This window comes from Aulonocara sp. 'chitande type north' Nkhata Bay, linkage group LG18 (assembly GCF_057382095.1).
Source record: "Aulonocara sp. 'chitande type north' Nkhata Bay isolate Kocher_YH1m ecotype deep benthic linkage group LG18, A_spYH_male_GT1.1, whole genome shotgun sequence".
Taxonomy (NCBI): Eukaryota; Metazoa; Chordata; class Actinopteri; order Cichliformes; family Cichlidae; genus Aulonocara; species Aulonocara sp. 'chitande type north' Nkhata Bay.
Genome location: NC_141361.1, coordinates 9,703,172 through 9,720,717, shown reverse-complemented (window position 1 = coordinate 9,720,717; position 17,546 = coordinate 9,703,172). Strand labels below are relative to the sequence as shown.

The 17,546-nt window shown below is 41.5% G+C and overlaps 1 protein-coding gene across 1 annotated transcript in view; it reads right to left on the bottom strand.

Moving 5' to 3' along the window:
- Positions 1–12,107: 12,107 nt before the first annotated feature.
- Positions 12,108–17,546, bottom strand: part of lig1 (ligase I, DNA, ATP-dependent) — a 63,535-nt gene continuing 58,096 nt past the window's right edge. Inside the window, exons 25-27 of the mRNA XM_086272130.1 lie at positions 16,060–16,203; positions 14,714–14,806; positions 12,108–12,298 (exon numbers count right to left, since the gene is read on the bottom strand). Coding sequence (XP_086128256.1) covers positions 12,224–12,298; positions 14,714–14,806; positions 16,060–16,203 — 312 coding nt within the window. The 3' untranslated portion in view covers positions 12,108–12,223. The remainder of the gene's footprint in view (positions 12,299–14,713; positions 14,807–16,059; positions 16,204–17,546) is intronic.

The window sequence follows — 17,546 nt, the reverse complement described above, 5'->3', positions numbered from 1 at the left end:
TGTGACGGGGACTCGCGACCATATGCGGCTGCTCTGTATGTGATCACTGCTCGCATGTTAGTATAACATGGAGAGATCCAGCAGAGAGGTCAGTCCAGGGCTCTCTCCTCCATCCCCCATGCCTCACCCCTCATTCTCCTCTCCTTGCACTTTCACCCTGTGGCCCAAACAATGCACCAACTATTTTCTCTCATTCTTCCCCCTCTTCAGATTCCTGTCATTTGCTGACGTCTCGCACTCGAACACAAAGGAGAGAGAGTGGACAGGGCCTGACTGGTGTTTGCCTGTCTGTCAATGGGGCTTTCTTCCTCTCCCTTTCTTTTTCCCTGCCCAGACAAAGCTGCGTATTGAAATCGCAGCACCCACTCCTCAGTTTTCCAGTGGCACAGACAGCAGTATAGTGTGGGGAGAGACATGCTATATATAGATGGGTTGATATGAGGACAAGAGAAGAAGCACCGACGTGAAAGTGAGGCAGCGGCGAGATACAGGCGCAGGGTGAGGAAAATATGAGAAGGAGAGCAACGGTGTGAGTGAGAGTGAAATAAAAAATTTTTAAAAAGTCTGATTTCTGGAGGTTTCATTCAATCATTTTGTCACCCGTCATGAATATGGATTCATTTAGCCGCTGGCATATTTGTAGTTCTCCTCTAGCTTCAGCAAACACACAAGCTGGATACACTCAACATTGAAGTGTAAATCATATCAACCTTGATTCAAGTCCTGCTGCCTCTCTTTAGAATTTGTATATGATGAGAGAGAAGAGCTGGCACTTGACAAGGATGTCCACTTTACCCACTTCACGTCATTATTACACTGAGCCCACTTATCCAAGTTTTCTGGGATAAAAATCAAGGCTCTCGTTTTGCAAGGTAGCACAAAGCCAAGAGAGCAGCAAAGCGCCGAGCATCAGATCAACTGTCTCTCACGTTTCAGACGACAGCATACATTTATTTATTTTTTTTGCCACTTGTGACAGCCACTCGTTCATCTTAACTCCTCAGATACCCCCCTGACGGATCAGCTGAACAAAATGGATCATCTGCCAACTTGTTGGCGCCATCAACTGTCTAAGCTTTGGCTTGAATGTCTAAATCACGACATCCTGAACAATTATTGCAGATCCTGCCTTCAGGCCCCAGAGAAACAGGGGGATTCTTTATGAGTCTGGCAGGTGCAGAATGTGGCAAGCACCCAAACTCGTCAGCACCGAGCGATGGTGGCAGCGGCAGCAGCTGAGCTTGGCAGGCAGAAACTGTATCACGTATAGAGCGAAGGCCTCCATTCCTTTAGCTGGCAGTGATATAGCACACTAATGCAGGAGAGGGAGAGCTCATCTGCTGCTAAATTATACAGAGAGGAGAGGTAGAGGAGAGGGAAAAGATATACCAGCGGGAAACAGCGGGGAAAACTCGATCTGTAGACCAATTTTAACATTTTTTCTTTTTTTTAGGAAAATTATACACAAGTCCTCAGCTGCACTTTAGTCATATTGAGGTGGACAAGGCTTCACATCAATTGGTGTTATTAGAGATGACTGAATACGCAAAGTACCTCAGGCTTTAGCCACTGTGCGAATGAAACCATCTCAGCTGTCTGCCTGTGTAACCCATCAAGCTTGTTTTCACGGGTGGAGACAGTGGCCTCAGTTGTATTTGGTGAGGGCATGTCATTAGACACCCATATAAATTTATAGAGCACATTTCCTTGTGATTTTCTCATTTCCTTTGACATCAAATTATTTCCAATGGAATGAGGAAAAAAGAACATACCAAGCACACTTTGAAAAGCCCACAGATAAGCACAGGCTGGGAAGGCATCCCGAGCTGTAGATGTTAGGGGCACTTGTCAGCTCTATCCATGTCTAATTTTTCTGCAATGTGGAGTATGTTTGTCACAGCTGAGTGCAGCACTGATCACAAGGCAGGCTGGCAGATGTGCAGATGTCTTTTTCGAAATGTGGAGGGCTTCTGCGAATGAAGAGCCGCTTTAAGATGGGACTGCTGGAGGGTTTCTTGCCGGTCGAGATGGGAAAAAGACAGAAGAGATACACACCACAGAGGCTGGTTCATACCAAGGTCAAAAGACTAATGACCGTCAACAGCGATCCAATGGAGTGCACTGCAATCTCAACCCCTTAAGCACAAGCATCTCAGTGTGGGCCAAAGTGAAGCGCTGAGAAGTGGGGAACAACAACTGCTGCCATCATAAACCCATCACAAAGCGGTCTCGTTAGCGACTGGATCGACTCGCAGTTTCGCTGAAGGGGTTGAATAATCAAGCGAAACATTTCCATAACCAAATAAGGCAAATGAGCCATGGCGAGCAATTGGCCAGAAAACTGTCAAAAGTTCAGGCTAGAAGGCAGGATTAAATATAAATACAGCCGTGTTATTCCACCATGGGTTTCTAATAGGAGGCAGGTTAACGATGCAGCAACAACAACAACAAAAAAAGGTCAACAGAAGAAAGAGTAGATGACCAAAAGTATGACATAGGTGTGCATTCATTAGTAATCTTTGACATTTAGAGAAGTTATTCTAAGTAGTGGGAAGTGTGTTTCATAGAGCAGCAGCTGCAGCTGCTTACAGTTTAGAGTCAATGGTTTTATTTTCACTGTTTCTGTAAATGTGCAATGATATGAAAGCATCATTGGATTTACAAAGAAAAAAAAATTCTAATTCTTTAGCGAAACTGTCGTTTGTTTTCCGTACTCTTCATAGCTATCCAAATCTATCCTACTTGAAAAAGTAATCACCCCCTAAACCTAACAGCTGTCTGTGCCATGTTTGCCAAACAAGAACTACAACCAAGCGTTTGGAATGACTGACGAGACTTCCACGTTGCTGTGAAGAAATTTTGGGCCACTCTTTGAGCATGAACAGCACATTTAAGGACATGCCGGGACATCTCAATTTGATCAAAGTCCAGACTGACGACGCTCGCCAGAGCTTTCAAGCTGGTGTGTATCAGGTAACGGTCCTGCTACATAACCCGAGTACATTTGAACTTTCTTCCACAGGATTTTCTGGTAGAGAGCAGAATTCATGGTTCAAGGTTCTGAAGCAGCAACTCCACGCCATGCAAACTACCAACACCATGTTTGACTGTTGATATAATGTCATTTTAATGAAATACTGTTAGTTTTGTGCCACGTGTAACAGGACTCAAAACTTCCAAAAAGTTAAACATTTGTCTTTTCAGTTCACAGATTGTTGAGTCATTTTCTTTTTATAAATCTTAGATCAACCTCTTTGTTCTCTTTGGTCAGCAGTGGTTTTCACCTTGAACTCTCCCATGGATGCCATTGTTGCTCAGTCTCTTTCATATTGTCAACTGAAACACGAGAAGTCTGCAGTTCCTTTGCGACCTCCTGAATAAGTCGTCGATGTGCTCTTGGAGTAATTTTGGTAGGTCGCTCCTAGGAAGGTTCATCACTGTTTCAAGTTTTCTAAGTTTTCTCCATTTGTGGATAATATCTCTCAGTGTGGTTTGCAAGAGTCCTAAAGCATTAAAATGGGTTAGTAAGACTTTCAAGACTAATAGATGTGACTGGATGTTTCTCAGTTGTTTCTTTACATTGTGTCATATTTTGTTGCTTTGTTAGTAGGTTCTATGTATATGATTTATTGATGCGCAATAATGAGGCCTGTGTGTGTCAACTCAGATTTTCAATAAATGTAGTTAGTCACAGTTAATTCACACAGGGTCAGGTAACCTTTGACAAATAGGCAAATAAATAAATCAGAAAGCAGGGAAATATTTTCTACAACTGACTGCAACTGTGCAAGAGGGGAGGACACACGTCCCATGTCAAATAGTCCTTGCAGAGCCTAGGGGTGTGTTTTGATGGTCCCCCTGAGCTCAAACCAGATGGGATGGCGTGTCACTGCAGGATGTTGCTGTAGCCCTGCTGCTCAAAACAGTGTTGCTTTGAATGCTGAATAAATTTCCAGCAGTCTCACCTGCTAAGTCCCCCCTCCCCAAAAGCCACACACCATTACAGCTCATCCTCTGTCCTTCATGGTGTGAAGCACACACGCAGATGCTCAGCAAACCAAAATCCAGATTTCCACCTCATCTAATGTGTATTTGTTGAGTTTATTGGCCTTGTTTTTCTCAATGTCCTTCAGCAGTGGTTTCCTTGCAACAGCTAGAGTATGACAGACTGATTCACACAGACTTCACCTAGCAGTTGAGGTTAAGATACTTGAACTCAGGGAAGCACCACTGTGATGCTTGTGGTGCCTGAGGTGCTTTTTTTCCAGACTGACTGACCTTCATGTCTTAATGTAATGATGGACTGCTGTTTCAGTTTACTTGGCAGCGCTGTTGTTGCCATTGAAAAGGGGTTTATTTGCTGTGCTGTACCAACATTAGCTTGGCACGGGGAAAAAAGATGATTTCAAAGAAAAAAATAAGGTAATACATGTTTTTTAAAATCTCTTTTGATGACTCAGGTGATGTGAAGAATCGCAGACATAAGCAGCATTGTTTTACACTGTCAAAACAGAGGGGGGAAAACATCAAATATGTAACTGTGTCCAAAGTATAGACAGCCACAGCATGTGATAAAATTGTAAACTGTGATGTAACACCTGAACACATAAAAACCAGCTGAAAAGCAGGAAGTTTATCATGATGAAAGGGAATAACTCATTAAAATTGTTTTTTTCGTGTAAACTCTGAAACAAATCTTTGATGTCTGAGCAAGCAGAGAGACTAAAGGATGAATGTGAATATCTACACACAAGTGTCATTTACAGGAAAGGATTACAACGGTTATATTTCACAGTGACGCCTCAGCCATTTGAAGTTCAGTCATGCATAGGTTCTTTTTTTATTTTTAATTTTGTGGAGAGTATTCCAACTTTTCTCCCTTATTGCCTGGTATTTTTTCACTGTTTGTGCTTAATAAAAAAAAGTCACTAAGATTGAAAATATGTCTAATAAAATCGTGGCTGAAAAACAGTAGAGTCACACTGCTTTGCGAGTCCAGATGTCTGTGATGTATCACAGCCTCTCCATAGGAGGTATGTGGTATCGCTTTTGTGGACCTCCTGTTCGTGGAGATGTTTTATATGTCCTAGTTAGTAAAATGCTGTTAAACTAACTACGATATGGTATGAATGTAAGTCGCGTTTGTTATACTTGGCATCCACTGTTGTTAATCTAAGTCTATTAAGGTTGTACTTAATCAAAACTTAACAAAAACAAAAAAAAATAAAGCTAAGTGCAATTTTAGTTAACTGAAATAAAAACTAGATTTTAGGGTAAAAACAGATATTTTGTGCTTACAAAGCTTGTATAGGAAAATTCACACACACTGACACTTTATTAGATACACCTTATTAGACCCCCTTTTGCCTTCAAGCTGTTTGATCAGAAACCTGCACATCTCTGGAAGCTCTCTCGCTGTTTCTCACACAGATGGAGCAGATACTGGCCCTGCTGCTGGACCTTATGTAACCTTAGTCTCCTGGTTTCTCCTTCACACTGTTCAGATACTTAATGGTCATTTTATATTTATATTTCCAAATAATCTTACCAGTAGTTGTCTCCTTCTCACCAAGCTTCTTGCTGATGGTCTTGTAGTCCAGCCTACAGTTTTACCCCTGACATCCTTTCACAACTCTTTGGGCTTGCCCATGAAGGTGAAATGGAGGAAACTGATTCTGTGGACAGATGTGCCGTATACACATAACAAATTTAGACCAGAAGTATCTACAATCAATTAATCAGTTACAATATTTGTACTATATGAGCAATCTATGAGAGACAGAAATCTGGTTGGGTTTTAGGGGATCAAATACTTCTTCCACTTAATGTCACCAAAATCAGTTTATAACTTGTGTTTCTAACTTCCATAAAAACTAGACTGTTAATTTCTTTGTAAGTGAACAAACTTACATATTCAGCAGGGGATCCAATCATTCCCACACTGTATGGATGCAGAAATCTGGATGGGCTGGACTTCCTGTGCTTCAATGGGCTGTTGGTACTCATGCTACCAGCAGTGACGCTATCAAAAAGCAAAACCAGAAGGGATAAAGAGAGGACAACGGTCTGCTGCAGACAACTTAACTCCTTATTTGGAGGTACTTTTATTATTTGTCTTTCCTTATTTATTTCGAGGACAGTGGTGTCCACTGTCTTACTGACAGTGAGCAGCTGGTTATGAACATGTCATCATTCAACTTATGCTTGCTCTAGTGTCAAGGGATACCACTGGGGGGGCTTAGTCAGTAATGTATTTACATTCAAGTGGCACAGATCTCAAGCACCAGCAGAAATTATGACCCTTGTCCACTTTGAGCACGGAAAAACTGAGTGTGGGTGGTGGTGGTGGAGGGGCAGTCAACAAATGTCTGATTTTCAGGATGCTGCTCAACCATGAGAGATATCGCTGCTAAACTTTTTCCCTAATTAGGTCTGTTTTTGTGCTTAAATCTAAATAATTTAAGCACAGCAGTGATTTGTCATGGCGTGTCAGAAAAGAAAAAACACTGGAAGACAATTACCAACGCCACTGTTTGTGGTTTCATTTCAAGGATTTGTTGGCACAGTTAAACCCAACTCGCATTAGTTAAAATGAGCTGATGAAGTGCGCTGATGAGTCACACTGCACGCACAATTCTGCACTGTCTCTGGTGTTGAGGAGCTAATACCCTGTTAGAGTGGAGACTGGAGGACGAGGGAAATCATATAAAGGGCCTAAAACAGAGGGGGCCTGACATCATCAAATCCGAAAGGTTACTGGCCAACGCTGGGCGCTCAAGCTCAAGAAAAACACTATTGATATGCCGTGGGTTCGGCCGGGGACAATGGCAGGGACTGTCCCTCCCGCTCTCCCTCGTGGCCTGGCATCGCAGAGATGTCACAGAGAGCACCAAACAAATGGATGGAGGGATAGAAAGGGATGGAGGGAAGGCGAGGAGGTGGAGGAGAACAAACACATTGTTCTAAGGGTGGAGAAAGCGCTATTGTGAACAAGACAGATAGCTTATGTGGGAGAATGGGGTGGGGAAAGAGAGAGGGACACAAAAGGACAGAGAAAGGTGAAACCTGGCATTTTTTATAGAGGCCCCCTTCCCCCCGTGCACTTGGAGGTAATCCATAATCCTGGCTTTAGGGTACACTTCCTAAAAGTTTAAAGAGGAACACAGCAGGGACAGTTTCAGCACACAGGAGCAATCTTCAGCTTGCCTTTCATGTGCATCAAGCCTAGAGATCCTTTCTCCTTTCAAATCATGCTTCACATCCAAGAGCCTCCAGTCACTTCTTAACATGTGGATAAACAGTTCAACAGAGGCAGGGAGCAGGTAGGTCTGCAGCAACTGCCCCCTGGGTCCAGTCTGAACGGGTGACTTGATGTGAACTAACAGCACAGCTATTTGAACATGGGCTGAGACCTCAGTGGAGAGATGGAGGCCGCTGTGCTGCAATGCCCTGCAGGCGTTCGCTGCGTGCCAGCTGCCCCCCTCGGTAAACATCAGTGACACAAATACACGGGCAGTTGACCAGGCGCGCACACACACACACGGACACATGCACGTGTTCATGAAAAGATGACAAAAACAGCCTCGTTCAGACATGCAGAAAAAAGGGAACAAATGCAGAACAGTGTCAGCATGCAGGCATTTAGACCCAACAGCAAACCAAGGAGATTTGATCATTTCCTCTCCACTGACACAATGACACAAATTAGACACTCTCCACGTCAACCTTCAGTTACCCACAACAATGGACAATATCATACAGCACACACAATATGGGATTAAATTAATTACATGTTTTCTTTCTCAGTATTCCACGCTCTGCTGCCTGCGTGATTCCCATTTGGGACTTTTTCCCTCAAACTGGATGTTTAAAGCTCCTTTCTAAAGCAACAGCACAGCTGAACACTGCTGGTTGAAATTCAGATTTCAGTAACACCGGCAAGCCCTTGTTCTTACTTTTTGTTTTTTTCCTTGAAGATGAGATGTGATGATGATATTCATGTGCAGGAGAGACGACACATTGAAAGCAGAAACTAGACTAAAACATTTCAGTATTTACACGAGAAAAAGGACGACTGAATAAAATAGGAGGAAAAATGTGCTGCAGATAAACAGAAGACAAAACAGGCAGGCAAATCTGGATTTGGTATTTCCATGATTATTCAGCCACAATGGTGTCCTTCTCAAACTCCCCCTCAGCAGACACAGGACACGGCCCACACGCACAAATAATAGGCAAACCACCAGCCGTGCAGTATGCATACCTGCATGCAGAGAAAGCATAACAAATAGCGATCTCAAGAGCTTTCGACTATGGGAAATATAAACCACTCTGCATGTAAATACACTGACAATAGTGTGCCACATGCTGCGTTAGATGCTGCACAACTGGCACAATTTTCCAAGTCTATGCTAGAAGCTGTGAGGATGCACAGTGGTGCCTTTAGCTAGATGGCATCTGCATGCCAGTAAGCAGGCTGGTATAATACTTAATATGTTCATCATTACAGACCGAAAGGTTTGCTAATTAAAAGTGCAGCTGAGGGTAATCACTTTTTTCCCCCTCAGTCATAAAACACATTGGAAATTCAAATTCAGACAAGATGAAAAGTAGCATTATCAATGAAGTGATTACACTTCATCATTAAGGGAAAATGAACCCAATTTCACAACAATCCATCCAACAGCAGTAGAGCTTTAATTTGCAACAAAACAGGTAAAGTCAATAGATTTTTTGTTGTGGGGGGCTGAGCAGCAGCGTGATCCAGAGGTTTGCGCTGCCTCACACACCAAAGGGTCTGGGTTTGAATCCTCTGGGACACATTTGTGTAGAGTTTGCATGTTCTCTGGCTTCCTCCCACACAATAATCACCCCAATAAGACATGTTTATTAGGAAGATTAAAACTGAACAGTGATGGTTAGAGGCAATCTCACTTTGCACTTTGAGTATAATTAGCTTAAAAATACACAAGAAAAGCTGTTGATGCTTTTTAGATACTGAAGTAATATTGCTATTGTGATTTTTTTTCTTAGTGTGATCAAAAAAGTTTAACTTGTAGTAGATTTTATAGCAATCAATCCTAATCTGTTGAGGCATTTTATTCAGGACCACATGCAAAGCCCCACCTTATCTTAAAGACCTCACAGTATCTTATTATTCCCATAGCATACTTCAGAGGAAGAGCCTCCAGCAATCTGGCCCATCTTCTGTGGAATCGGTTTCCAGGTTTGGAAAACAAGCGCCCTCTCTACTTTTTAGATTTACCTTCAAACTTTCCTTCTTGGAACTGAACCATCCTTTAGTCATGCTTCTACAAGCTCAAGCTACTGGTGAGCCTGTATTTATATACCACTGCTGCATATAATCAACTTCGTGTCCCCTTTGGTAAACTGAAGCAAATGGCCCCTGAAACTGCTCCCTGTTTATTATATTGTTTGTTGTTATGCTCTTTTTCTCTTTGTTCACCTCTTCTTCTCTGCTCACCCGAACAAGCAGAGACAGATGGCGGTTTCCCCTGAGCCTGGTTTTGTACATCACACTGTATATAAAACCTGGCCATCCCGATGTCACCTTTTGGTTAGTAAGGTCTCACTGTGAGGCTTTGGCATCTTGGGGCTTGAAACCAACAAGAAGTGAGGATGGATCTGAATTAGAAAACAAAGACACTCTGTGATCATGTGATGCTGAGCTGTCAGTCATAAGGAGGGTATGCCACAGAAGTGCACTGGTGAAAAGGCTTGCTGGTGGCAGAGGGCTGTATGGAAGCATATTAGTGGAAAGTTGACTAGAAGGAAAAAGAGTGAGAGAAAAGTTGCACCAGCAAAGGATCGACTGCAGGCTTGAGAGGATCGTCATGAAACATGGAGTCAAAAGCTGGTCTCAGGCTGATGTGAGTGCATCAAGAGCCACCAGCCTCAGAAGTCTTCAGGAAAGGAGCTCCAACTGTCGCTTTCCTAATCTAAAGCCCCTGCTGAACAACAGACAATGTCAGAAGTTTTATCTGGGATAAGGAGGGAAAGAACTGGACTGTTGCTCAGTGGTCCAGAGTCCTCTTTCCAGATAAAAATATACTTTGTGTTATGGAAAACAAGGCCCTGGTGTCTGGAGGAAGACTGATGAGGCACTGGATCCAAGGTGTTTGAAGTCTAGTGAGAAATTCCGGCAATCTGTTGTTATTCGGGGCACTATGGCATGTGGTGGTGCTGGTGGGCTATGTCAACGCAACTGTCTAACAAAACATATTATAACACTTCATGCTTCCATCTGCTGAAAAGCCTTATGGGGAGCTGCCCAGAGTGCCAAAACTACCATCCAATAGCTTGCACTCTATATTAATAATACGTTTAAATTGACTAACCAAGTCGCCTGAAGATGAAGATGAGAAACAAACGAGGCATAAACGGAGAAGACTTGAAGGCCGCCATCAAAGCAACCTGGGATTTAATAACATCTGAGCAGAGCCACAAGCTGATCACCTACATGCCACGTCACACTGATGCAGTAATTCACTGCATAAACTCAAAATCTTACCAAATATGAAAATGAATTTTCACTTGTTCCATTGGCAGATTTTTTTTCTTGTTTCAAGGTAAAATATCTTATATTAAGTGACATAAATCTGCCAATGGAACAAGTGAAAATTCTCTAATTTTTCTCTAGTTTCAAGATTCACTGTCTTGAAACATGTTTCTATACCTTACTGAAATGTTGCTCAGTAGCTGATTGTGTCTTATTTTAAGTGTAATGAGATCATTTTGACTAGAAATAAGACAAATATACTTGGTAAGATTTTGAGTTTTTGCACTGCATGTTAAAACAAAGCTCTAAGTATTCAGTACATAAACAAACATACTTTTCAGAACTGGACATTTTTACAGTGTCCAGCGAAAAAACCTTAACTCTAAAATAATTTGAATGACTGAATTTCTGATTTTCATAGACTAGAAATTGTTAATTAAATCCAGTTTTATTTATATTGCGTCAAATAACACAGCAGTCAAGGTGCTTGTTATTGTAAAGACCCTACAATCATATCAGAAACCAAAACGAGCACTTGATGACAGTGGGAAGGAAAAACTCCATTTTAACAGGAAGCAGTCATATCGAACACATAAAATGCACCAGGATATGCAGTTTATATTTCCCCGCCCGCGGACGATGTCGTAGCTCACAGGGGATCATCGAGTATCTTTCTTTACCTTTTCCTTACAATGGAAAATGCCCTGAGATGACTGTTGAATGGGAGTTTATGGTGGATTGACATTACCACCCCTAGAGCCAATATTGTGGCTTAGTCAGTAAGCACTGCTGCCAACATGCTTGCAGATACAAGAGCTTATTTGCAGTTCAACAGTTTTCCCCCTCCGTTCTTATTGCAGCTCTGTTGCCCTTGCGTGATGTGTGACTCGCAAAACATATCTCTCAAGCAGTGAGCGTCTGTCAATGTCAAAATATTTCCCGCTCATTCAGTCTGTTTAGCATTAAAATAGATTCTGAGGTGCTCACAGCTCACAAATACCAAAGTAGTTCAATCTCCGCGAGCACTCGCTGCCTCGCACATGGAATCACTGTGCAGAAAACTCACAATCCTCTTTCTCCACGTCATAATCACCCATCCTTGGTGCTCAAACCGCTGCGACTCTCCTTCCACACATCTGTGATTGATTCATGCTGGACAGTTAGTGGATTTCCATCATCTAATGCAAGCTGTGAGTGCTTCGCTTTTGTCCTGCTGTTTGAGCAACTGTCAGCTCCGGCATCGTCAGCTACTAATAACATTTTAGGCAGTTGGCAATCTCTTTGGCTCGTACTATTATTGCCACACACTTTGCTGTTGCCTTTTTGAGGAGAAATAAGGACAGTCTAAAAAAATATTTGCATGCAAACCTTACTTTTCTGGGTTTACTTGGCAGCTGTGCAGAGTGAATTTCTGATAGGAATCTGATACCGGCAGGTATGCTGTAACTGCTGAATCGATGCAGGTTTTAGGAATTTATGTGCATCGCATGTGGCAAGATGTTAACGCAATTTTGACTCTCAAAAGGAAATCAAAGTAAGTAAAAAAGGAGCAGCCTCAACAAATCAATAACGTACACAGGACGCTTAAAACTGGCAAGTGCCTTTATTTTCATTCAACAGTACACAAAGAAAGAAAGAAGCTATTTACAATTACAAGACTTAAAATTCAATTATTTATTATTCCCTGCTGATGACTACAGACGATCAGTAGTAGTCCTCTGGGTCAGCTTTATCCCCCTGATTCTGAATCTGCTGCTGCTTCTTGTACAACTCGGCGATCTGCAGAGATCGAGAGGGAGAGAGATGTTTAGAGAGAACAAGGGAGATGAGACGATTTGCGAGAAAGAGGGGAAGCAGGGTGGAGGGAGGGAGTGAAGGAGAGACTATCATGAAGTGAGGTCAGAAACATGAAGAGGAGAAGCTAAAAATATCAGTTTGATTATTCATATGCTGGGCTTTGATGTTGGTGACTCCCAGCTGCTGAGTGCGAGACGGGGGCTGCGCTCACTTGGGCTCATCGGAGTTCGGGGGCGAGGGAGGAGGAAGGCGGGACAATGAATAATGCGCGAACAGCAGGCCCACCCAGAATCAGCAGTATCAGTACCAGTACAGCAGGGTGGCACAGTGAGGATGGAAAACAATGAAACATCACATTATTTCTCCTCCGCAGGATCAAGGTAAAGCTTTGATTCTCAGCCCAAAAGTGGTTGCATCCAACATGTTCTGGCTGGTCTTCATGTTTTCTTAATTCCCTCCGACTCGAATGAGGTTAAGTTTTATTTAAACCGTGCGCTACGTCAGGCAACGTGAACCGATGTGCTGTGCTAATGAGCGTGTGTGCATCTTAACTGATGAAAACTGACAGAAGCATCATTTTAATGCGGCTGATATTCTGACTTGACTCCCTGCCGTAAACGCCTATATCTACACTCTATAAGTAACAGATGGGCATTGATTCAACTCAGTGAATATTAACATTTTATTGTAGTTCAGTCTTTAGAAATGCTACACAAGTTTGGGCGCAGGTGGTGTTACACTACAATGAACCTGGCATGGATTTTCCCGGTGAGGCGCGGCGTGCGTTTCAGAGCTGGTGCATCTAAGGCGATGCATGATGCAAGAAATCATGTCGTAAAATGTTTAGCAGGGAATCAAACTTTAAAAATCTCGTTTCATTTTGTTGACTTGTTAGAGTCAAACGGTTTTGAACGTAGGGGATCTCTTTATATCATGCCGTGAATCAGAAAACACGGTCAACAGGAGGAGGACATAAAAAATATCAATGTTGTTTTCAGGTAAAAGATGCTCTATAAGTCAGGCTATGAATGATACATGAAAGCAACCTTCAGAAAACAAAACTTTGAGAATACAGAAAGAAATAAACATGGAGACTTCAGTACGAGTTTCAGACATCATAAAGACATTCTGGTGCATGTTAACACAGAAGTGGAGACTTCTGGTTTCAGACACATAGGCCCAACAGACAAGGTAGTAAATTAAACAAAAAACACCTTCATGTCTATTTTGATCTTTTCTACATCGACATTGTAATTGAAGAACAGCTGAAAGTCTGAAAAGTGCATGAAATCACATCTTTGGTAAGTATCTTACCCTAATGTTTAGGTTAATTGACAAGAATTGGACACTTTATTTTATTTTGTGCATTTCACATTTTAAGGGTTCATTATTAAGCTCATTTCCACCTCCATATTTTTAATACTTTGACTCCATTAAGAGTAACTTTGTTTTATTCACATTCAAACCCATATTTGTATTACTGGAAAACAAACAGAAAACAAATGCAAGAGTAGAAAAAAACTGTCTAAAACACAGTTTTTAGAAAAGCACTTTAGAGCTTTAAGCTGATTACTTGTATATACACTGGCACTATATAAGAGGGATTACAGAAGAAATATTTGGCAGTTTTAGCCCCAAGACATAAAATAGTTAAGTACAAGTTGCAGTATTTTATGGTAATATTCCAATATATATCAATATTTACCATTATTTCACTAATAGTACAATCTAGGAGAAAAACCAAAACATAAAAATATTTGTATGTACATGACATTTACTGTATAAAGTATACAGTCCATATACAGTCCTGTAACTCAGGTCAGCATAGTGATAAGAATTTTATATGCTCATGGGTCAGCAGTCAGGTCATTCAGAGGCAGGCAGCAAACCGCTGAAAGTTGATTTGTGTTCTGGCAAAACTTTCTGCGAGTTATGTCAAACACAAATCCACCATTAGACTAAAACAACACAATTAATGGTTTGCGCTGGTGAGCTTGGTGTTGTCTACTTAAATTAGTTTTTCTGAACTGTCCTGTAGTTTGTACAGTACAAATCATGGTTGCTGCCTCACAATATATTTCTCCGAAACCAACACTGCTTTAACTGACTGTAATACAGCTCTGTTCGACATGCAGCAGGAGACCATTACATAAACCAATTCCTGTATATAAAAAAAAGACTGTCCTTGGAGTGCTATTCACCCATGAAATTTTACAGGACAGCTCTTGTGAAGCGACCGTAGTGATGATGATGCTTTTCTATACAACACGGTCAAACAAGCGTATGACTGAATTTTACTAGGCCACGATCTTCCTTCTTTGACCTCATGATCCTTCATATTTTCTAGTCCTATAAGAGATCTGACATGGAGGGGGGACCAGTACTGATCTAATGTACCTGAGCTGCGGCCGTGGCGTCCTCGGGCTTCTTGTCGTCTCTAATCCTAAGGAAGCGAGGGAACCTCAGAGAAATGCCCTTCTCTGGATCCACCTGAAGAAAAGCAGATCACAAGAATTATAATTAAATCCAGCAAACGACCTGTGATACTGAGTTATCATTTGTTGCTACTTCTAACATACCCCATGTACTGGATATTTTGTTGACTAACATGCACTGAAAGATATTCAAGCCCTGCTAGCTCAAGGTTTGGAAACATCAACTCTTTTTACTCCGGTTCCAAAAACCTCTTTGAATTATTTGCCTTGTTTAGTATTTTACTGGCTTTAGAAATTGTACTGTACATTTTCAACCAAGGCTGCTTGACAAAGCAGATATAGTGAATGTGAAGGGTGTGTTTAAAAATTTTCAGACCTGTACTTACAGTTTATCAAATGTGAAAGGGTTTTTATGTAAATTTGGGGGGGTCAAATGGAACGAATAAGTATACAACATTGACAATAATCTGACCTATCAATTCAATCTTTAAAGCTTTTCGTACAATTTGCAGTAAGTACAGGCTATTTTTTTGCTGTGCCTTGAAACTTTGGCTTTTAAAAAGTTGGGAAACTGGCTTAGACCACCATAACAGCACATGAATTAGCGAGGGTCCCAGCAAAGCATGATGACCATTCTGTTCATAAGTACCTGAGCTGTTCACATGAGCTGCTCGAGCTTCACGTACACAGAGTGGATGAACATCATTAGCAAATCCACATAGCACTTTTAGTTACATCAAATTGCACTGCTCTAATATCTCAGAAAGTATACACTCTTTTTCAAGCTACTGACTATCGCAGAAAGTTGTAGCCACATTATGTGTGAAGCCTCAGGGTAATCTTACAAATTACCTGTCAAAACCATCCTGGGGATCACGGTATTAAAAGAACTGATACTGCTAATCCTCTTTTTGGTTACTCATCCAAACATCTGATATTCAACTGTTTAAAAAATACGATGTATAGAGAGAACGAACGCAACACCTGGCAAATTTCACACCAGATTTTTTTTAATTAATGGTAGCGTTTTATCCATCCCACTGTTGTCTTACTTTGCCTGCTGTTAAAACGGGAGCTATATTCTGGCAAACCTTTTTTATTTGCGCTGAGGGACTCTGCATCTAACATGCAGCCAAACCACGGGTAATAAACAAGTATCTGTTCTATTAAAACCGGATGCTTTTACAACATTTTTAATAACTCAATTAAGAGGCACTAATTATGACTTTTCACTGTAGGCAACAGAGCATAACAGACAGAATTTATCAGTGGAAACACATGGAGGGCGGATTAAGACACTGAACTGACCATTCCCATTGCAGCTTTGTAGACCGGAGACAGTGAGAGGTCAGCGCACTTCACCTCCCAAACCTGCACAGCATCCAGCCACACGTCGGGCTCGGCTGATTGGTCAACGCGGTAGTAAGCACGGGGCTTGGGCAGGATGTGCTCCTAGAGAACATAAAATGAAAAATTAATGATTAAATCACTAAATTATCCAACTTAAGAATAAAACGTTAGATAAATGTTAGAAATATGTACCCAGAATTAATGGTGACTTCTTCAAAAGAACTCAAATTTGTTCTTCTTACAGTACAATTATATAAACGTTTCAAACTCAAAACTCTTCAGATATGGACAGCTTGTGCAGGGCACTCGGTCACACATAAAATGTCGTGATTGGAATCCAAGTTGGATGAAATAACATTTTTACTTTTAGCACAGCATAAACTGAATGCACGTAGTCACATAATCAGACAGGCACTACCAGATTACTTTTAGCATCTGACTTTTTAACGCCACTCAGTACCAAGCCAGTTTGCATAAGACAATTTATATGCCCTCAGTTTGTGCATATACACCGAGTTAACTGGATTAGAGGTCAGTTAGTTCAGGTTTATTACATCCCTGCAGCATCAGACGGCAACAAAATCCATCAATAGAGCAGCGTCCACACAGGAAGAGACTAGCAGCAATAAGGCAACCAGCAAAGGAATGTCAATGTACTTCAGCAACATTTTGCAACAACTGTTACCAACAGGTGCTCAGTTGACCTTAAATGACAATATGAGTCCAGCAGTTGCATGAACTTATGCACAGGGCTGTCTAGAAAGGGAGCATTGGGTGGCACTGGCTGTTGTTTAAAAACAGCATAGAGTTCAATACGAGGTATATTCAAAAAGTCCTGGCTTTACACATAAATGTTTGCTTAGAGTTTTAGGTGCATAGTGGGATTTAAGGAAGCATCTAAAATGGCCCAAATAGCTGACCTTAAAAAGGAGTTTGGGCAAATTCAAGTCTGGTAAGTTTCTATTCGTGCCGATATTCTCCTTTCCATGTTTAAATATAGTAAGCAGCAACTCTTCTTATTAAAGCAGCTGTTGAAATATAGCAGTCATGACAATAAAACTTTGACCTCATGCATTGTTTGTCAACTGATATACTGTTAAAATCTCCTTCAGAGTACTTTATCCCACGCATGCACCCAATGCCGTGGGTGTCTGAAGGAAAGCATGAAAAAAGTGACTCATGCCGAAATGAAAGACTGCCATCATTTGAACAGACTGATGAAGCCAGCAGTGTTATGTATCCCACATCTGAAAACAACTAGAGTGTACGTACAGTGTACATGCAAATATGCACAGTGTAAAAATAGGCAATGCATGTACAGAGAACCTGGTAAAAAAGACAGTGATGGAGCGCTTCTGGTTGCCCTGCTGAATTGTGCCGTGTCTCAAAAACCACATCCCAAGAGGCAGACACAGTCTGAGCACTCCCATATTTCTTGGTGGGGG